The sequence below is a fragment of the Phocoena phocoena genome, chromosome 1 (genome assembly GCF_963924675.1).
Source record: "Phocoena phocoena chromosome 1, mPhoPho1.1, whole genome shotgun sequence".
Classification (NCBI taxonomy): domain Eukaryota; kingdom Metazoa; phylum Chordata; class Mammalia; order Artiodactyla; family Phocoenidae; genus Phocoena; species Phocoena phocoena.
The window spans coordinates 109,234,914-109,257,655 of record NC_089219.1 but is presented as its reverse complement, the minus strand read 5'-3'; the positions used below and the strand labels follow the sequence as shown (position 1 = coordinate 109,257,655).

The 22,742-nt window shown below is 44.0% G+C and overlaps 1 protein-coding gene across 3 annotated transcripts; it reads right to left on the bottom strand.

Moving 5' to 3' along the window:
• Positions 1–162: 162 nt before the first annotated feature.
• Positions 163–22,165, bottom strand: PRUNE1 (prune exopolyphosphatase 1). 3 transcript variants are annotated; one of them, XM_065886067.1, is made up of 8 exons: positions 21,980–22,165; positions 14,918–15,010; positions 14,161–14,363; positions 12,330–12,514; positions 11,435–11,593; positions 10,036–10,130; positions 7,741–7,899; positions 163–2,028 (listed from the first exon to the last, which is right to left on the bottom strand). In XM_065886067.1, exons 1-8 carry the CDS (start codon positions 22,016–22,018, stop codon positions 1,600–1,602), a joined length of 1,362 nt encoding a protein of 453 aa, XP_065742139.1. In that variant the 5' UTR covers positions 22,019–22,165; the 3' UTR covers positions 163–1,599. The 3 variants fall into 3 exon arrangements, with proteins under 3 accessions (XP_065742139.1, XP_065742147.1, XP_065742155.1); XM_065886075.1 differs by lacking the exon at positions 7,741–7,899 and having other exon boundaries at positions 1,600–2,028; positions 21,980–22,018; XM_065886083.1 differs by lacking the exons at positions 11,435–11,593; positions 12,330–12,514; positions 14,918–15,010; positions 21,980–22,165 and having other exon boundaries at positions 1,600–2,028; positions 14,161–14,236.
• Positions 22,166–22,742: the final 577 nt, after the last annotated feature.

The following is a 22,742-nucleotide window of genomic DNA, read 5'->3' as shown; positions in this document are numbered from 1 at the left end:
AGGGGAGACATAAGACTGTTGCTCCTTATTCCTAAAAAGAGTCAACAGAAGGAAGACAGAATGTACAGCAGAAAGAAGGGAAATGAATCTTGAGAAGGTTAAAACAATTATCAGAGGGAAAGGCCTGATTATAGTTGTAAAAATAGACAATAAGGCCCCAAACAGGAAAAAAGTATTTAATACTTTAACAAAATGCAAAATCAAAGTACCCAAGTTACAAAACATAAATTCCTTTGGTTCAGTAATCATGCCACTATTTTACCTTCCAATGGCTACAAACATCCCCTCAAAGTGAAGTCAGTTTCCCTCATATGAAGACATCATGCCAAAACCATCACATACCCCACTGTTCAGCGAAACTGCTGAAAACTTACAGGGAGCAGAGCTGTGGGGTAGGAAAAGGGGGAACAGGTTGGTCTGAAGAGAAAAGGGAGACTCTACACATGCAGAACAAGTCAGTGGAAGGGAGCTCTTTGCTGGGTCACTATGGTATGAATCATACCCCTGTACATGCTACATGAGGCTGAGTACCTTGGTACAATCACAAATAAACAGACAATTCAGTGACCCTGAGCACTCCCAGGGAAAAAGAAACAAACAAAAAACCAGAGAAGCAGAGGCAAGAAAGGACGGTGTGGCAACAGGCAGATCACAGAAACCAGGAAACATCAGTTTTGCAGACGGGGAAATGAGATCTAGAGGAGTGAGTGTCTGGACAAAAGACACACAGTTGATGGCAGTTGGTATGAACTCCGTGTTTCCTTCTACAATGCCCAAGGAGAAAATCAGATGGATAAGAAATCGACAGAGCCAGGGGTCTCATTGTAGTTCTACTGTCTTTTGCGAAGAGTGCCCATGAGGTCTTAAGGCTTTCCCAGGTGTCTCCTGAACTCTCAAGAACCAGGGGGGTCTTCTGGGTCTCTTCAGGGTCCCTGTGGCTCTGAGTCAGAGGGATCCAAAGAAACTGAGAGTCAGGCCAGCTGATCAGGACAGAAGATAATTGCCTCCAATCTGCTCCCAAACTATCCCGAAACAGTCACAATAAGCTCAGAGTAGAAATTTAGCAAACTGGGAATGAGACACCATCACCTAATTGGGGGCAGAAAGAGGAGTGATGGAGGTGAAAATCAACTAAAGGCTAAAAACTGGAAGAAGCTAAAAGTAGGTATTGTGTTCAATAAATACTTGAATTAATAAGAGAATAAATGAACACTGGAGACAATGAATGTTTGGTTCCATAAGAAATACTGGTTCTGTTAAAAAGCCTGACTTAGGGCACTTTTGGGGTACACATTCTTTCTGTGCCACTCTGCTGGAACTGTGTATGTTATCACATCATGACCCTGGCAAATGAAATAGAGGAGAGTCAGTGCAGATTTAAGGAGTTAAATTAAATAATAAAATTTGTTTGATTGGTAGAGATTGTGGGGAAAAGGGAGAATGCCAGCTCAGCTTTCTTTTACTTCTTTCTCCTTCTAGGTTTATGAGAACAGTATACCAGATCCTGGAAAACTGAAGACAAAATTGCTGAAACATCTCAAAACATGCATTCAGGGTGGTTCAAGCAACCTCTTTCACTTCCCCCTCCCCTCCCAACAGTCATTTCTTGGACCGGGAGGCAGTGGTAGATTCTGACAGTGAGATCTGACTACATTTCTCAAAGATGACCTCGGCTGAGAATTTCGGCAGCCCCTGATCCAGAGGGCACTCGTCCACCAGGCTGTTCATGGGTGTGGGGGGCAGTGGAGGCTCCTCCTCATCTTGACTCAGTCCAGGAATCAGGGAGTTACCTGCCCTGTCCAATTCCTTGTCTACCTGCTCCCTGGACACACCCTCTGTCTCAGGCTGTCCTGAAGGGATGTTCGTGGAGTCAAAATATGCTGACAGGGCTTCCTGGAGCAGAGGCAAAAGTTTCTTTCGAGAGACCTGGGTGTTGCCTTGAAGATAGGTTTGGAGGTTAGGGTGGATGCTTGGGGCAGGGGTCAGCTTCAGGGACGGAGCGTGGGAGCGTTCCAGGACTCCACAGACCTAAAAAGGAGACAAGATGGGGAGGTGGTATATAAGGTGGTGAAGCAAAAAGCTGAGACTTCTGAGAGACTTCTCTTATAGAGGATAAAAAATATATTTTTAAAATTAAGTCATCTAGGGTTGTTTTATTGCTTGCAACAGAGGCACATCAACTAATACACACAGTATTTTAGAAACAGAAGAAACACTTGAGATGATATATTCCATTTTATTCATAAGTAAACCAAAGCCCAGAGAGATTATGTGCCTTGAATGTAGATGATGGTAGAGTCTGAACCAGAACCTGGGACTCCCACCTCCTCGAATATTGTTATTTGCAAGGGTATTCCTGTGCTCAAAAACTTGAACTCTATCCTTAGCTGAGATGGGACAAGCATCTACTATATTGAGGTCAGGAGAAGAATACAGGCAGAAAGAATAAATAGATCAAGTTGGGGTGGGAAGTATGCCAAGCATCGCGCCATGTCTGGCCATTTTCAAATATTAATTTCCTCATTTAATCCTCACAACTACCTTACAGGTTGGTATTACTGTTACCCTCATTTACAGGTAGGGAAACTGAGGCTTAGATTAGGTAACTTGCCGAAGGTCAAGTTTATTTTGTTTCTGTTTTTTTAAAAGTTTATTTATTTTTTATACAGCAGGTTCTTATTAATTATCTATTTTATACATATTAGTGTCTATATGTCAATCCCAATCTCCCAATTCATCCCACCACCACCCCGCCCCTGCTGTCCCCTCTTGGTGTCCATACGTTTGTTCTCTACATCTGTGTCTCTATTTCTGCCTTGCAAACCAGTTCATCTGTACCATTTTTCTAGATTACACATATATGTGTTAACATACGATATTCGTTTTTCTCTTTCTGACTTACTTCACTCTGTATGACAGTCTCTAGGTCCATCCACGTCTCTACAAATGACCCAGTTTTGTTCCTTTTTATGGCTGAGTAATATTCCATTGTATATATGTATCACATCTTCTGTATCCATTCATCTGTCGATGGACATTTAGGTTGCTTCCATGACCTGGCTATTGTAAATAGTGCTGCAATGAACACTGGGGTGCATGTGTCTTTTTGAATTATGTTTTTCTCTGGGTATATGCCCAGTAGTGGGATTGCTGGGTCATATGGTAATTCTGTTTTTAGTTTTTTAAGGAATCTCCATACTGTTCTCCATAGTGGCTGTATCAATTTACATTCCTACCAACAGTGTAGGAGGGTTCCCTTTTCTCCACACCCTCTCCAGCATTTATTGTTTGTAGATTTTCTGATGATGCCCATTCTAACCGGTGTGAGGTGATACCTCATTGTAGTTTTGATTTGCATTTCTCTAACGATTAGTGATGTCGAGCAGCTTTTCATGTGCCTCTTGGCCATCTGTATGTCTTCTCTGGAGAAATGTCTATTTAGGTCTTCTGCCCGTTTTTGGATTGGGTTGGTTGTTTTTTTTAATATTGAGCTGCACGAGCTGTTTATATATTTTGGAGATTAATCCTTTGTCCATTGATTCGTTTGCAAATATTTTCTCCCATTCTGAGGGTTGTCTTTTCATCTTGTTTATAGTTTCCTTTGCTGTGCAAAAGCTTTTAAGTTTCATTAGGTCCTATTTCTTTATTTTTGTTTTTATTTCCATTACTCTAGGAGGTGGGTCAAAAAAGATCTTGCTGTGATTTATGTGTAAGAGTGTTTTTCCTATGTTTTACTCTAAGAGTTTTATAGTGTCCAGTCTTACATTCAGGTCTTTAATACATTTGGAGTTTATTTTTGTGTATCGTGCTAGGAAGTGTTCTAATTTCATTGTTTTACATGTAGCTGTCCAGTTTTCCCAGCACCACTTATTGAAGAGACTGTCTTTTCTCCATTGTATATCTGTGCCCCCTTTGTCATAGATTAGTTGACTGTAAGTGCTCAGGTTTATCTCTGGGATTTCTATCCTGTTCCATTGATCTATATTTGTTTTTGTGCCAGTACCATATTGTCTTTTGGCTGCGTTGGGTCTTCATTGCTGCATGTGGGCTTTCTCTAGATGTGGCACGTGGGGGCTACTCTTCGTTGTGGTGCACGGGCTTCTCATTGTGGTGGCTTCTCTTGTGGCAGAGCACAGGCTCTAGGCGTGTTGGCTTCAGTAGTTGTGGCACATGGGTTCAGTAGTTGTGGCTTGTGGCCTCTAGAGCACAGGCTCAGCAGTTGTGGTGCACGGGCTTAGCTGCTCTGTGGCATGTGGGATCTTCCCGGAGCAGGGATCAAACCCTGCACTGGCAGATGGATTCTTTTTTTATTTACTTATTTTTTCTTATTAGTCATCCATTTTATACACATCAGTGTATACATGTTGATCCCAATTTCCCAATTCACCACATCACAACTCCCACCCCCCACTGCTTTCCCCCCTTGGTGTCCACACGTTTTTTCTCTACTTCTGTGTCTCAATTTCTGCTCTGCAAACCAGTTCATCTGTACCATTTTCTAGGTTCCACATATGTGCGTTAATATACGATATTTGTTTTTCTCTTTCTGACTTACTTCACTCTGTATGACAGTCTCCAGATGCACCTACGTCTCTACAAATGACCCGATTTCATTCCTTTTTATGGCTGAGCAATATTCCATTGTATATATGTACCACATCTTCTTTATCCATTCATCTGTCAATGGGCATTTATGGCAGGTGGATTCTTAACCACTGCTCCACCAGGGAAGTCCCTCATTTCTAATTTTATTGAGTCCTCTCCCTCTTTTCTTGATGAGTCTGGCTAAAGGCTTATCAATTTTGTTTATTTTCTCAAAGAACCAGCTTTTAGTTTTATTGACCTTTGCTATTGTTTTCTTTGTTTCTATTTCATTTATTTCTGCTCTGATCTTTTTCTTTCCTTCTACTAACTTTGGGTTTTGTTTGTTCTTCTTTCTCTCCTTTATGTGTAAGTTTAGATTGTTTACTTGAGATTTTTCTTGTTTCTTGAGGTAGGATTGTATTGCTATAAACTTCCCTCTTAGAACTGCTTTTGCTGCATCCCACAGGTTTTGGATCGTCATGTTTTCATTGTCATTTGTCTCTAGGTATTTTTTGATTTCCTCCTTGATTTCTTCAGTGATCTCTTGGTTATTTAGTAACGTATTGTTAAGCCTCCATGTGTTTGTGTTTTTTATGTTTTTTTCCCTGTAACATTTCTAATGTCATATAGTGTTGTGGTCGGAAAAGATGCTTGATATGATTTCAATTTTCTTAAATTTACCGAGGCTTGATTTGTAACCCAAGGTGTGATCTATCCTGGAGAATGTTCTGTGTGCACTTGAGAAGAAAGTGTAATCTTCCTGTTTTCAGATGGAATGTCCTATAAATATCAATTAAATCTGTCTGGTCTATTGTGTCATTTAAAGCTGTGTTTCCTTATTAATTTTCTTTCTTTTTTTTTTTTTTTTGCTGTACGCGGGCCTCTCACTGTTGTGGCCTCTCCCGTTGTGGAGCAGAGGCTCTGGACGCGCAGGCTCAGCGGCCATGGCTCACGGGCCCAGCCGCTCCGTGGCATGTGGTATCTTCCCAGACCGGGGCACGAACCCGTGTCCCCTGCATCGGCAGGCGGACTCTCAACCACTGGGCCACCAGGGAAGCCCCCTTATTAATTTTCTGTCTGGATGATCTGTCCACTGGTGTAAGGAAGGTGTTAAAGTCGCCCACTATTATTGTGTTACTGTAGATTTTCTCTTTTATAGCTGTTAGCATTTGCCTTATGTATTTAGGTGCTCCTATGTCGGGTGCATATATATTTATAATTGTTATATCTTCGTCTTAGATTGATCCCTTGATCATTATGTAGTGTCCTTCCTTGTCTCTTGTAACAGTCTTTATTTTAAAGTCTATTTTATCTGATATGAGTATTGCTACTCCAGCTTTCCTTTGATTTCCATTTGCATGGAGTATCTTTTTTCCATCCCCTCACTTTCAGTCTGTATATGTCCCTAGGTCTGAAATGGGTCTCTTGTAGACAGCATATATATGGGTCTTGTTTTTGTATCAATTCAGCGAGCCTGTGTCTTTTGGTTGGAGCATTTAATCCATTCACATTTAAGGTAATTATCTATATGTATGTTCCTATTACCATTTTCTTAATTGTTTTGGGTTTGTTTCTGTAGGTCCTTTTCTTCTCTTGTGTTCCCCACTTAGAGAAATTCCTTTGGCATTTGTTGTAGAGCTGGTTTGGTGGTGCTGAATTCTCTTAGCTTTTGCTTGTCTGTAAAGCTTTTGATTTCTCCATCAAATCTGAATGAGATCCTTGCCGGATAGAGTAATCTTGGTTGTATGTTCTTCCCTTCCATCATTTTAAATACATCGTGCCACTCCCCTGTGGCTTGTGGAGTTTCTGCTGAGAAATCAGCTGTTAAGCTTACGGGAGTTCCCTTGTATGTTATTTGTCATTTTTCCCTTGTTGCATTTAATAGTTTGTCTTTAATTGTTGTCAGTTTGATTACTATGTGTCGCCAAAGGTCAAGTTTGAATGAAACAAAGCTGATACTTGAACTCAGGTCTGTTATCAGAGCTGGTGTTCTAAATTACTATATTATACTATTTCTAACACAGGAGGAAGAGAGGAAATGGTAGGGCAGACCGTGAAAAGAGGACTACCATTTTCCAGCACAGAGGAAGCCTGGGCAATGGTAGAGTTATCAGATACCTACAGAGTTCCAGAGGGACCATGGCAGGGAGAAGAAGGGGAGATTTAGGAAGGTGGGGAGAGGTACTTCGTATGGTCAAAGCACCCTTTCCTTCATGACATGATTAGTAAGAGAGCATTGTGCCCAGCAATGAACCTTACATATAATATTATGTTTAATGATTACATCACACTAATTAGTAGGTGGTAATATGACATTTACAGAATCAGAAGTCAACTGACTTGCCTTTGGTCAAAGAGCAAGTAAGTGGCAAATCCGGGACAGAAAAGCCTATATATCTGCCTTTATATAGGCTGTAGTTCTTTCCACAATGCCAAACTACTTTCCACTGAATGAAATTACATTTGCTTCCTGGAGGAGAAGATAAAGACAAAGAGAGGTGGGAAGGGGCAGACATGCCTTTCATGCACAAAAAAGATTATCCAGCTGTATTCAGACCAGTCTTCAGCAGTCCTCGCTGCTAAGAAATCCGAAGAATCCCTGGACTGCCTTAAGTCCACTTTTAAATTCTTCCCTGGGCTTATCAGTAACCAACAGAGGAAAAGAAAGGGAGGAGGTGGGAAAGGTGGCTAAATGGAAGATCAGGGAAAAAAACCAAACCTGCTCCTAGACCACTTCTCTACAGAGTTAGCACAAACTGCTTAAGTAGTAGAAAAGGTTTCTCATCTGTTTCCAATTTTCAAGGCAATAAGGTAAAAAGAAAGGAATTGATTTTCAGGGGTGAGGAATTAATGCTTAAACCAAGAATCTAGTTTTAACTCCAGATTTACAACACGTCCTTTTAACCTGATTTTAATTTCTTTTAAGCAGGAATTGTGTCTCCAATTCTCTTTGGAATCTCCCTTTCTCAACAAGAGTATGATTAAGGATATTCACACATAGAGAGAATGGAAAAAAGCGGGTAGTGGAGATTCTGGAAACAGATCAAGGACCTCTGGATAAATACAAGAATGAAGGAGAGGTCTTTATAGCACAGGACAGTGCGTACAGGCAGAACTCTGTAGGGTCCTCAGGCTGGAGAAGGGACAGGGACTCACCGTCACTCGGAGTGCTGTGTGGGGACAGAAAACTGCCAACTGCCGCACCGGCTCATTGCAAGTGTTGAAAAAGATAGTCATGGCGACCAGGGCATCATAGCTGTGAGCCTGGCAGAAGGCATGGAGATCTGCAATGAGGCCAGACCTCTGCAGAAAGGCCTAAAACAGAAGAAATGGACAGGGATGAGGGCTGCCGCTGGATCCTCATTATCACCCTCAACAGAAGATGCTTATGAAGGGTTTCTTTGCATGTTAACCTGGGACTTGTACTCCATAAAAAAGGTATCTAATGTTTACTCTGTGCTGTTTATGTGCTGGAAGGCAATATATAGAATGAGGAGAATGAGCCTTTCTATGAGGTCATTCTATGAGCCTCACAGAATGAGGCTTTGGGTTTAGACAGAATTGGTTTGAAAATCAGCTGTGTTACCTATCAGCTATATGATCAAGGATCCCTGGACTTAAGTTTCCTCATCTGTAAAATGAGGATAAATCATTTACCAAACTTGATTGTTTTAAGAATTAAAAAATGATAATGGGGCTTCTCTGGTGGCACAGTGGTTGAGAGTCCGCCTGCTGATGCAGGGTACACGGGTTCGTGCCCCGGTCCGGGAAGATCCCACATGCCGTGGAGCAGCTGGGCCCGTGAGCCATGGCCGCTGGGCCTGCACGTCCGGAGCAACGGGAGAGGCCACAACAGTGAGAGGCCCGTGTAATGCAAAAAAAAAAAAAAAAAAAGGTAATGTACGTAATGTGCCTGGTATGTCCAAGGCTATCCTGCTCTTACAATCAATCAAGCAAGGTCTTTGCCTTGAGGATATTTTTATTCTAAAACAGAACAATGGCGCATACAAATAAGTACAGACACATGACAACTCCGTCCTTGGCTCTTCATTCTTTGTCTATCTATCTATATTCTTCTCCAAAATCTCACGCAGTATTTCCTCCAATGAATAATACCACCAGCTGCTTTAGATCAGGCTTTTCTTTATCCTTAGCATTTCTAATGTGTCAATTTGTACTATGATTATGGTACTCTGGCAAGCCTTTTGTGTTCTTATGTTTGGTTACAAAACTAGGTTATAAGTAGCAAGGGAAGAGGCCATGCTATTCTGTTTCAGTTAATTATTTAGTAAAAATTTTTACATGTTATTTAGGAGAAAGCTGTGCAGTCTATGAGAGTACATGTTCAGATCAGATGAGTGATTTAAACCAATAAGATATGGAGCCAGGTATTAAAATACCACTATCAGAGTTATATTCCTTCACCCATTCGACAAAATTCATCGAGCATCCACTATGCGCCAGGCATTGTCAAAGGTGCTGGAGATACAGCAGAAACAAAAGAAATAGGGTCTCTGCTCTGGTGGAGCTGATAAACTAGCAGAGGAATACAGACAATAAACAAGGAAACCATGAAACATGATTATTTCAGTGTGCTACGTGCTATGAAGAAAACAAAATGGGAATTCCCTGGCAGTCCAGTGGTTAGGACTCCATACTTCCACTGCAGGGCGCCTAGGTTCAATTCCTGGTCAGGGAACTAAGATCCCACAAGCTGCATGTACAAAAAAAAAAAAGTAATATTTAGAGATTTTTGAGCATGGAGGATATTACTTTAGTTAGGGTGGTCAGGAAAAACCTCCTGAAAGAGAAGACACCTGAGCTAAGTCCTGAATGAAAAGAAGGAGCCAGCTCTGCAAAAGGAGTGCAAAGGCTCTGAGTTGAGAGCTAAGAGTAAACTTAATGGTTCTGAAAAACAGAAAGAAAACTGGGGTGGCTACAGTACTGTGAGTGTAGGAATGGGGCTGGAATGAAGAAGTCAGAGAAAAGGACAAAGGCCTGATAAAGGAGGGCCCTATAAACCACTGTAAGGCCTTTAGATTTTATTAGAAGTACAATGAAAAGGCAGTAAAGGGAGGGGGCCAATAGGATCTGACATATCTTTTTTTTTTTTTATCTCAGTTCCCCGACCAGGGACTGAACCCAGACCACAGCAGTGAAAGCGCTGAGTCCTAAACACTAGACCACCAGGTTACTCCCCTGGATCTGACATGTCTTAAAGAGATCACTCTGGCTGCTGTGGGGAGAACAGTTTTCAGGGGTCAAAAGTGGAGGCAGGGAAACCAGCATGGGGGCCATTACAGTAGTGCAGTGAGAGATGATGGACTGTGGAGTAGAGATGGAGAAAAGGAGGGGTAAGATACATTTTGGAGGTGAGCCAGGAGTGAGTGGCAAGGTTACATACAAAACTAAAGGTTTCCTCTCCCACCCACACCTACATCTTGCTCTTACCTCCAAATCCATATATATTGCACTAATGGCCACCTTGGTGCCTTGTCTGGAGATGGTCTTCTGGTCCTTTCTCAGCATCTGCTCTGTGGTCAGTCCTAGAAAGTGGATGTGAGACTAAGGGTGAAACAAGACAACCAAGAGAACCCAGGGTCCCAAGACCAGGAAGGTGAAGACACCAAGACAGGTCAAGGAAGAGGAAAAACACAGCCTCTCTTTGGGGCAATGAACAGGGCTAGTAACTCAGGATGTAATTATATAATAGAAATTTATTTATTCACTTAAAATAATATTTATTTATTTTGGCTGCACCGGGTCTTAGTTGTGGCATGCAGGATCTTCATTGTGGCATGCATGTGGGATCTAGTTCCCCGACCAGGGATCGAACCCGGGCCTCCTGCATTGGGAGCACGGAGTCTTACCCACTGAACCACCAGGGAAGTCCCAATAGAAATTTACTCTAAATAAAAAATTACTTTCGATTACTGGGTCACAATAGGTACCTTTAGAGCAAGGGACTCTGGGGAGAAGGGTAAATGGAAGAAGAGAGGCTTTTACTCCTGATTTTCCCCATTCTGTGTTGTTTTACTTTTCTAAAAGTACAAGCGGGACCTCTCTTTCTTTTTTTTTTGCGGTATGCAGGCCTCTCACTGTTGTGGCCTCTCCCGTCGTGGAGCACAGGCTCTGGACGCTCAGGCTCAGCGGCCGTGGCTCATGGGCCCAGCGGCTCTGCGGCATGTGGGATCTTCCCAGACCGGGGCACGAACCCATGTCCCCTGTATCGGCAGGCGGACTCTCAACCACTGCGCCACCAGGGAAGCCCTCTTTCTTTTTTTTTAATGTCAACAGGCGGTAGCTGGGTAACAAATCATGGAAGTTTTTTTGTTCTCTTCCTTCGTCCTTTGTATATTCACCCTAAATGTTTCTTCTGCTTCCCTAACCATTTATCTAGATCTCACTCTGATAATTCAGTAGGGTTGGCCCTCTGTACCACGGGCTTCACATTTGCGGATAAGGAGGGCCGACTGTATTCATTATACTATGCCATTTTACGTAAGGGACTTGAGTATCCGAGGATTTTGGTATCTGTGGGGGATACTGGAACCAATTCCCTGCAGACACCAAGGGATGACTGTATTCCCTCAGCATACTTTATTTATATGTCTGTATTCTCTAATTAGACTAGAAACCTCTGACACTCTTAATATATTCCTTCTCATCCACCCAATAGCCAGGATAGAACAATCCAGTAAATGACTGATTAATTCATGATCAGACTCACACACTACCTAGCTTCTTTCTGGTATAAAGCTTAAATCATTATGCACGCTCTGAAATTGTTTTGACGGTATTCAAGAACATAATGAACAAGGCTTTTGTCCACCAGTTTAACATTTCATACCTGATACATCAAACTTTGCCTTTTGCAGAGAATCAAAGATATCATTTCTCTTGGGCAGATTTGGGAAGAGGGCCTCTAGATTCTCCACATATTGGTTGTCCTTTAGGGTTGCCTTTCCAATTTTAGGGTCCATGTTCACACAGTCCAGGATGATTGCTCCTGCAGAGAAGGAGGATGGCAGAACTCAAATCCTGTGGCCCTCCATTCCTGACAACTAGAACACACATAACCCTCAAACCAAATGGACACAATACCAAAGGAGACTGTACGGCAACTCACTGAAGACAAAACAAACTAGGACAATGTCCTGAGTAAGACATCCCAAATCCAAACTAAAATGTAGTCAGGGAAATGGGGAAAAGGTAGAAAGGAAGTGTAAATATCTCAATTCTTGGAGATTTTGAAACCTAGTCAGAGAGAGATGATCTCTCTTCCACAGGCCAAATTCCAGTTAGAAGAGATAGTCTAATCCAATTCTCTCTCTCTCTCTTTTTTTTTTAACAAATGGAGAAAATAAGAACAAAAAAGGTTAAGAGATTTGCTCAAGGTCATATAACTACTTCCTGGGCAGAAATGGTATTAGAATTCATTTCCTGCTTCTTTGGCTAGTCCTCTTTCCATTATGCAATGCTACTAATAGGCAGCTTCTAGGTCTGTTGTTCTGAGCTTCCTTTCTGCTTTCTCCAACAAAGTATTCCACAGGCCTTCAAAGGACAAAGTATCCCACAGCCTTTTTAATGCCTAATTGCCCCCTGAAAGAATCCCCGCCTTCATATCTACTAAATGGCTTTGAGAGGGTGTGGTCAGGCTGGAAGAGTCTAGACTTCTCCACTTTCCCTTCTCTGGCATGGGAATAAAGGAACTAATCAGGTCCCAACCCCCAAGCCACCCTCACCATGAAGAAGGGCTGCAGTTTGCCTGTCCAAGATCTCTGGTGCCCCCTGCAGGATTCTCTCGGCCACCAGGGTAGCGCAGGACCCCACCAGCTCAACTGAAACATGGCAGCGAGGGCAGTGTTTCTGATCGATGGGCCGATGGTCTAGCACCTCTGCTACTGCCTCCTCTAAGGCTGCGTCACTCCTGTGTGGGAAATGGGGGAGGTGTGTGGGGGAAAAGAGAAAGAAAGATAGGTAGGGGCACTCCAGCTGCACCTCACTCATGAAGAAAACAGACATCATAGGCAGACACTTAGACCTTTGATCACTTCTACCTCTGCCTCACTCCTCTCAGTTCTTCTCTTAAATATTATAACTAAAGCCATCTTTAAACACGTATAGGTGAATTTGACGAAGTATCTGCTACCAGTATCTCACCCACATATCTGATATCCTTTAGGGTTGTCTTTCCAATTGACACCTGGACACCCAACATCTAAATCTCTCCTGTTCCCTCAATTCACTTAATATCCAAATTTCATGCAGGTCACCTGTGGCTTCTGGCTCAATTCCCATCCATTCCCTCCTTTCCAACCCTCTGCTACTGCCTTATTCTTGGCCCTCAATCTCTCTCATCTGAACTACTCCAATAGTTCCTTAACCAAACACCTGCTTCCAGTGCCCTCCGAAACTGTCCTCTATAAGACTACCTGAAAGAGCATTTGAAAAATGCAAATTTGGTTCTGCTAGGATCTGGAATAAATAGAATTAACAATAGTTCCCCACTGCTCAAAATAAAGTCTAATCTCCTTGGCAAGGCCTACAAGATCTCCATGATCTGGCCCCTGCCTACCTCTCTAGTCTTATCTTTTTTATGTCCTACTCCTCCCTCATATTTTATGTTCCAGTTATGCAAAACAAACCTCAGTTCTCCCAACTCACCATGCTATTTCATACCTGCCTGCGTTTTGCTAACTACCTCAACTCCTCATTCACCAAGCAAATACCTAGTCTTTCAAGACTGAGATCAAGGATCAACTCCATTAGGAAACCTTTCCTGACACTCCTCTCTACTCCCCTCTTGCATATTTAACCACTCCATCCTTCATGTAACTACTGTCCCCTAGAGTGACGGTCACCACTTACCTCTAACACCCATTACAATGACCTGTTTACCTAGTTCCCTCCTCTGACTGACAACTTCTTGAGAACAGAGATTCTACCTCACCTTCGTCCTCTAAATAGAAGTTTATTAATGAGTGAGTGGATAGATGGATTAGTACCCTTAGGCTGTCCTCTGTCAATGTCCTGCTATAACCAGTGTGCTTAAGGAAAAAATATTCATATTACTATTAGCAGGAGCTAGACACACTTGGGAAGGTCTTGTACTCGTATTGCTTTGTTGGCAGTTTTTTTCCAGTCCTAAATTAGGGATGGGATTATTATAGGTGTGTATGTTTGTTAAATAGCATTAAAGAAATATTGCTTTATGGAGGAAATGATGTTGCTAACTTTTTAAAGTTAAAAATGCCGTTGTAACCATTATTCAAAGGTTTCTATTGTAATAAATCTGCCATGATATCTTAAAACAATGATACCAAAGGTAGATTTACAATATTTCTGAGTTATCCTTTAGTTTGAACTCTCCGTGTTTCTATTTCTTTTTATTACTTGTATAACTAGAGAACTGACAATATTTTTTTATTGTCTTTCTATATCTGATATCACCCATCAACTATGCTTAGCCTGTGAGATCCTATGAGAAAACATTCTTTCTTCTACTCTTTAAAAACCTTACTCATCACAGCCCATGGCACATGGTAAGTATCAGCTTAACTTTCTTCCACTTACTTGGGTAAGACATGATGGTCAACAAGGATGAGGGTGAGCTGGCCAGCCTGCTGCAATGTATGGAGGTCAATCTCATCCCGGAAAATCAAGAGGGACTCTGGAATGTGAGTCTTCTGAAGGAAGAAGACATTGTCACCTCGTAGAGGTAGCTCAGAACGTTTTATATTTAAAACTGGCACAAAGACTTCTTCAGCCTCAGTTGTCTAGAGAGGAAAGTGAAAAGAAGGTATGGCTATGTTCTGTAACAGGATAGGAAAAGTCAGTCACAAGACTATTGGGACCAAGGGAGACATGATCTTGGGTAAGTCACTGCCTTCCTCAAAGCCGCAGTTACCCAGTCTTATCAAAATAAAAGCATGACCCTTCCCCTCTCTCCTTCTTGGCAATAGCATGAAGGTCAACAAGACAACTCACGGAAAAGACCTACTTCTAGATGCTGGAGAGAAGGCAATATCAGTCCTCCAGAGCTGACATGGGCATGAGGAACATACACAGATCACTGATACCCATAAGGAATTCAATAGTTAACTGTTTGAATACTGCTTTATAGTTTACAAATTCTTCAAAATACATTTGTTCATTTGATCCTCACAGCAACACTGCAAAATATTATCATTTCAGATTTTATAGTTGGTGACAGGAGACTCAGCAAAGTTAAGAGATCTGACTTACCCAAGGCTAAATGCTGTTCAGTAGCAGAGCTGGGTCTTGAATCCAAATCTTTTCATTTTAAGGCACTCTGTTCCTAGGTACTCACCTTTGCCAGATAAAAAGCCAGGGCGAGAGCTGACACCATGGAGTCCAAGTCACAGGCTTCATTTCCCAGCACAACATGTATGGGTCGGGACTCCTAGAGAGGCAGGAGAGTGGGAAATTAACAAAAGCATCTCCATCCATTTCTAGTTACCTTATTCTCATGTAGGGCTGCACACACATCCTCTCACTGATCTTCACAGAGGAGGTAGGTCATATAATCTTATGGGTCCTCAGTTCATGGATAAGGATATTAGTTAAGAGGGCATAAGTGTTTTAGCTAAGCTTTAAGCATTCCACACATATCTATAGTTAGTGGAAAAGTGCTCCTTCCTCTCTACTACACTGTCTCCTTGAATGTTAACTTTCAGAACAGCAGTAAATCATTCTCTGATTCTTGTGCTTCTCTGGGCACTTGAGGAGAAGTCAAAAGTAAAGCATCTGGGGTAGCTGATGTATTCAAACCATATCAACCCTGGTTTGTACTTTTTTCCCATTTTTAAAATAGGGAAAAGAATCCTTGCATTTCTAAATCACGAGAATAGGTGAACAGACTTTGAAAATAAAGGTAAAAATAAGATCTAGTTCATTATTTAGATATCTAGTCCATGAAAACTCCCCCTACCCAGAGGAGCTTCAACCATAACCAGATATAAACAACACTCTCACACGCAAGAAACAGACACTTTCCCCAGCAGGTTCAGATTAAAGCAAGAACAGTTGCTGCTGCTGCTGGAACTTTTATTTTTAAAGCTTTGAAAAGTTTCTGCTGATAACTCTGAGGAGGGAGGCATATCTGTCGTTATTATTAATCTTGTTCCCTTGCATCTCCCTACCAGAATTTTAAATAAAATTCATTAAAACCTAAAGGTGTTGGGCTTCCCTGGTGGCGCAGTGGTTGAGAGTCCGCCTGCTGATGCAGCGGATGGGGATTCGTGCCATGGTCCGGGAGGGTCCCACGTGCTGCGGAGCGGCTGGGCCCGTGAGCCATGGCCGCTGGGCCTGTGCGTCCGGAGCCTGTGCTCCATGACGGGAGAGGCCACAGCAGTGAGAGGCCCACGTACCACAAAACAACAACAACAACAACAAAAACACCTAAAGGTGCCCACAATAGCAAAGAGAGGGGTTTTGTTTCAAAATATCTATTGAGTGTGCCATGTATTTAAAAAATTTTTTTTTGGCTGTGTTGGGTCTTTGTTGCTGTGTGAGGGCTACCTCTAGTTGCGGCGAGTGGGGGCTACTCTTCATTGTGGTGCTTGGGCTTCTTATTGTGGTGGCTTCTCTTGTTATGGAGCATGGGCTCTAGGCGCACGGGCTCAGTAGTTGTGGCTCACGGGCTCTAGAACGCAGGCTCAGTAGTTGTGGTGCACCGGCTTTGCTGCTCTGCGGCATGTGGGGTCTTCCCAGACCAGGGATTGAACCCGTGTCCCCTGCATTGGCAGGCGGATTCTTAACCACTGCACCACCAGGGAAGTCCCCCATGTACTGTTCTAATCTTTTTACATGCATTAGTTGATCATTTAATCCTCAAAACAACCCAAGGGGTAGGCACTGTAAGAATTATTATTTCATTCCGAGTAGAAGCATTTGGCCAGGTGGAATGAGACTATACAGTCCATGGCTCAGCTTAGGCACAAGGATTCTATCTTACCAGTTTACTTTTGAATTTCTATCTCAGCCTACTTCTGAAAGAGAGGAAGGAATGAGACAAAAGCAACACACTAGTTTCTTGATTTCAGCACTGGGCTGCTGTCCTGTGCATTGCAGGGTGTTTGGCAGCATCCCCCAAACTCCACCCACTAGATGCCAGCAGCCCCTCCAGTCATGACAATCAAAAATGTCTCCAGACTTTGCCAAATATTCCCTGCGGGGCAAAATCACCCCCAGTTGAGAACTACTGGGTTCCAGAAAGGTGAAAATCCACTCTGGCTTCTTCAATCAGGGAAGATTTGCTAGATAGAAGAGTTTAGAAAAGTGGGAAAGGTGTTCAGAGGAATAAAACCTAACAAGGAAGTTTATCAAGTAATGTAACTTTAGGAAAAAAGAGAACCTAGAATCATCTTCCTTGTATTGGCTGTTACCCACTCCCCTCACTTGCCCAGAAAGCCAAAGCCAGAAAGGGACAATTTTAGAAGACTTCTGGTGGCATAAATTGTCCTATCTCGTAACTAGAAAGGTTTTTATTTTTAAACCACCCTCTTCTCCATCTCCTACTCCCATCCCTAGAGAGAAGGACAAAAGACAGAGGTTATCTGTCAAGGTTTTGGGCAAAGGGCCTCTGGGGAAAGTCTGCCCTTGGGTTCTCCCCTGTGCCCATTTCTCTAAGCCTATTTCAAGAGGGTGGCAGCCAAGACCCATTCATACTGAACAGCATGGGAGTGGGAAGATTCTTTTCAATATTAAACTCTTTGCCAACACAATATGAGAATTCTGTACCCAAGACCCAAGGCCTATATTAACTCCTCTGACTTGCAATTCGTCCTCCTGATACCAGAGAAGGCCCCTCTGTTTCCTGGATACCAAGAACTGCCCAGATGGCTGTGGACCAAAGTGGCAACAAAGCACTTGAGATAAGTGGCTGCTGAGATAACTTGATCAGTGAAGCAGTAAGGGAGGGCACCATGTTCTCTAGAGAGGGAACTATACAAACATGAGAGGCCATATGGCCCTGACTCTGGAGAATAAAGGGAAGAGGAACAGAGAAAAGGCAGAGCAAGGGGGAGAGGCCTATTGCTGGGCTTGAAGAGGCCCTCGGAGAATCTTTCCAAAACTCATGTTAGTGCTGTTTCATTCCAAGTGGCAGCCGAATCAGGATCAGTCAGATCCCCAGCACCAAGAGAAGATTAAGCAGAAAAGCAGAAAGTAGGGACCAAATGCAACTTCACGGCTCTGAGGGGAGGAGAAATGACCCCCAGAGGAAGGTGAATGACTAACCCCTTGTGCTCAGTCAAGCTCAGACAGCAAACAAAAGGAGCTAACACAAAAGGAATACTCTGGGACTTTCAGCCAATCTTGGAACAGGAACAACCAAGGGAGGTGGTGGCATTCCTTTCCCCTGTCAGCACCCACCACTACCCCACCATGACTGGTCCATTCGCCACCCACAATACATGATGTGCACATTCCCAGCGCTGTCCTTTGCACTATTTGTTCTTCTCTGTCTGAAATCAGCAGAACTGCCATTTGAAAAGACCACAGACTGGAGCTGAATCTCAGCTCTGTTTCTTGTGGGACTTTGGCCTCGCTAAGCCTCTTTTTCCTCATATAAAAATAAGGAGACTACTGTAACCAATTTCATGAAGTTGTTATGAGGATTAAATGAGATCGCACACAAGAGCCTACTCTCAAGTAGTACAGATGAGCTCCTTTCCGTCTTCTCCTTTCTCTAGCCCTTGCTGTCGTCAAGCCCAACCGCAAGCCCCTTCTCTCTGTGAAGCCTTCCCTGCACCTGGGCCACAGCAGTCCCTTCCCCTGCACTTCCAGCTTCTGGCACTTGGCATTCTCATACAGAACTTAACTACTACCTTAAGGAACTCGCTATCTTTTCATGGGCATGTATCACAAATCCTTAACGTAGCATACAAGTTAGGTGACTATATACTTTGTTGTTCAAACCAGTACACTTTTTTTTTTCTTTTTGTGGTAAGCGGGCCTCTCACTGTTGTGGCCTCTCGCGTTGCGGAGCACAGGCTCAGCGGCCATGGTTCACAGGCCTAGCCGCTCCGCAGCATGTGGGATCTTCCCGGACCGGGGCACAAACCCGTGTCCCCTGCATCGGCAGGCGGACTCTCAACCATTGCGCCACCTGGGAAGCCCAAACCAGTACACTTTTGAGAATGAAAAGGGGTGCAATTAATGATTATGTCTCAATAAACTGACTGTCCTGGGCAAGTCGGGTATATGGATGCCTAACTTACAAGGTACCATTCTCCTCTTTGTTTAGGAAAAACATGTTAACTCTTATCCCCCACCCCATCCCCCACTGGCTGAAAGCACAAGCCTCAGTTTTCTAACCATCAGAGGAAGAGTTCAGGGCAAATATAGCTATACTTAGAGCATGAGGAAACCTGAGCTGCCAATGGAAGAAATACAATCTGAGAGCCACTAGTAGATATAAACTTTTTTTCTTCTTTAAAAAAACCTAGGCCTTCCCTGGTGGCGCAGTGGTTAAGAAGCCGCCTGCCAATGCAGGGGACATGGGTTCGAGCCCTGGTCCGGCTCGAACAAGGTCCCACATGCCGCGGAGCAACTAAGCCCATGCGCCACAACTACTGAGCCTGCGCTCTAGAGCCTGCGAGCCACAACTACTGAGCTTGCGTGCCACAACTACTGAAGCCTATGCACCTAGAGCCCGTGCTTCACAACAAGAGAAGCCACTGCAATGAGAAGCCCGCACAGCTCCCGCTCACAACTAGAGAAAGCCCGCACGCAGCAACAAAGACCCTACGCAGCCAAAACAAAACAAAACAACCCAAAAAACAAAAACCCACTAGCTGAAATGACTGTATCCTGATGTTCTTTGCGGCCTCAACATGGAGTTGGGGGGGAGAGGGGATGGGTTTCAGGGCTGGCAAAGTCAACTACTTCCCTTCCAAGGCTGCATATGGTCTTATGCCTACTCTACAAATTAGTTAATGAGGGAGAAATGAAAAAAGGAGACAAGGAGCCTGAGATAGAGAAGCCTTCCCAGCAGGGAAAATGGGACTGACTGATACTGATGCAAGGACTGCAAATTTCTAAGGATAGTCAGCCACTCCTGATTCCTGCCTCATTCCTGAGAAGTGTAGACAACACAGATTATCCAAAGCTTCTGGATGAACACCTAAACTTGAATGCAGCCCCACCCTGAAGCAAAGATTTTTTTTTTCCCCACTAAAAGTGAAAGATGACTCACCATGAATAGGACATTAACTTAAACAGGATTTCTTTTTTTTTTTTTTTCTTTGCGGTACGAGGAGGAGGCTCAGCGGCAGGGGCAGGGGCCATGGCTCATGGGCCCAGCTGCTCCTCAGCATGTGGGATCTTCCTGGACCGGGTCACGAACCCATGTCTCCTGCATTGGCAGGCGGACTCTCAACCACTGCGCCACCAGGGAAGCCCAAACAGGATTTCTTTTAAATGGAACAACCTACTATCATTGTGGCAGAGACTGTAGAAAATTTCTCTGGTATCAAATGCTGAAAATATGGTACCAGCAGGAGAGGTGGCTGGGTTATCAGCTGTTTGTCTCGTGTAAAAGGCAAGCATTCACAATTTCCTAAAAGTTATATGTGGTTTAATAGCAACACTCAAACTTAATAGCGTCTCTGTCTAAATCATGTCTTTCTTTACACAAGAAACAACAGTGTGGCCTCTGGGGAATTGGATAGGGAGAAGAAAAAGGATCTTTTTCTTTTTCTAATTTCATATCCTTTTTGTATTAACAGTTTTCCCTATGTACATTTACTACTTCTATAATTAAAAGCAATCTAAATTGTTGGTGTCCACCTGTAAGTCCTGCCACCAGTTCACCCACTAACATTGCTAGAGTCTAATTTTCTCATTTCTCCTGGCCCCGGCCAGGTTGTGTGATAAGAGCGCTAAGATATGACCTCACCTTCACAAGTTCACAAGTTTGGAAAAAGGAAGATATAGATCTTGCTCCTTGGGGGATGAATGCAGACAGACAAAGGTCAGGATATCAGTAATACTGAAAAAAATCCAGTATTTTTCAGCTTCATATTCCTGAGGAAGATATACTCAGATGCTGTAGTCTAGATGCATGCAATGAAATGCTATCTGGTGAGGTTTCAGGTTCAAGGACTCTACCAAATGGTGGAAAACAGACTGGTCATTTGGGTTATCGGGGGGAAACAAAATCCAACTTCTTGGCCCTTGGAATGTGCCACAAAGACTCTATATTAGTCCTCCAATGAGTTCCCTGTGGTGGAAATCAGAGTTAACCAAAATGAATTGGTCCCAAATTGCCTTATGCATTAAAACAACTTTCCCCAAATCTGTATTTCACAAGGAAAAATTTGGTGTAATTGGTGTTAAAATTGAACTTCACTCCTATTCTTCAGGTGAGGGTATTCATTTACCACAGGAGCTGAGTCTGCAGGAGGAATTCAGTGACTTTCAGGATTTGTTAAAGACCAGAATCTTATCACCCAGGGGAGTTTGTAGAGTTTAAGATATTTAAAAAGGAAACAAAGTCAACCATCTGTCTAGGTTTCTCCAAGGGCAGTGTAACTTGAAGTAGGGGGGGGGGCCAGGTGGCCTCCTGGAGCCTCTCTCTGGCCAGCTTTTTGCTGCTAACAGGGGATAGCGGCTTAAGGCTGCATGACCAGTCAGCAAGGCTGGGAGATTCCAACTCGCTCAGGGAGTACCAAAAATAAGCCACAAAGCATTCAGGAGTCATGCTTATAGTTTTGATGCCAAACACACTTTGTGCTTATCCAGTCCAGGCCGCGGATTTTTATGTAATTTGTGTGTGTTAAGGCCAATGAAGAAAACTGGAGGCAAAGGAATGCAGGTTGTAGTCAACAGACATGTCGGCTACCACCACTTTTAATTCAGAATGAATTAGGCCCGCCAGACAGAAACCGCCGTTCAGAGGCAACAAAGCCGTGGGCACAGCTTCACTCGTACCCGCGGGGTTCACCTGGAGGCCAGTGGACCCGGGAGGCCTCGTGAGCGGAGAACTGAAAGAGGGGCGGGGAGAAAGGAACAAACACACCTCGCGGCAGGCACAGCTCCGATCCTTTTGACGGAACTGACCCAGAAACTGCGAGCAGCGGCTCAGCGGCAGGACCCAGACCCACAATTCCGCCTCCTCGCTCTCGGGCAGACCCCAAAGGCAGGAGCCCCCAGCTCAGGAGTGGGGTGACTGAGCAGCATTCCCACTCTCAAGGGATAGGTTCTCGTTCCTCACTCCTCAGGCCCCAAGCCTGATCAGATCCCAAGCTCCCACCCCACAATTCCGCGTTCCCTCCACATAGACCCTCGGGGCTCCCCAGGTCCCACATCTTTGTCCTTCCGGGACCCCAGGATCCATTCCTTACGATTACAGACAGGGGTCCGTTACCTGCAGAGCAACTCGACAACCCTGCAGATAGTCCTCCATGGTGAAGCTCAAGATGTGCCACTGCCCCTCGCCGCGGAGAGGTTAACTGGCGAATGAGCCCCGCCCCGGGTTCAGGGGCTTGCGACGAGTCGGGAGGTGGGACTCGAACCCACCACACCGCGACTCGGCCCCGACCCCGGGAGGAAGTGCGTAAGCAAGGGCCCCGGGAGTCCGACGTCGCCCCGCCCCCAGCGGCGGAGGCCGAGTTCTGCGCCCAGGGACTCACGGGAGGAGCGAAGTGGGGGCCGGAGGCGCGAAATGGGGCGTGGTGCAGGGCGTCCTGGGAAGTGTAGTCTCGAAGCGCCAAAATGGCCCCAAGAATTGAGGGAAGGAGAATTTTCTGAGATCACAGTGTATATGTGTCACATAACCTATCTTTGTGGCATCTGAACTTTCCCTCTTGAGTCAGGCTAAGTATAGCATCTTTCCATATATTACACCGCCCATCTGGTTGACATCTTAAATTACACTGGGCAAAAACAGCTCCTCATCTCTCTCTCGAATTCTCTTCCTTACCAAACTGACAAACTGCCACCAATTGCATGATTATACATGTTATAAAAACATTAGAGTAGTCTTGACCGCTCTTCTTTACTTAATACCTACGGTCTCTCGCCAACTCCTGCTGCTTCTTTACTGTAGCCTGTTTTTTTTCTACAGCGTCGGCAAATGTCTCATTCTTTTCCTGGACTGTTGTAACCTGGGTTCTTTGCTCCTTGCCTCC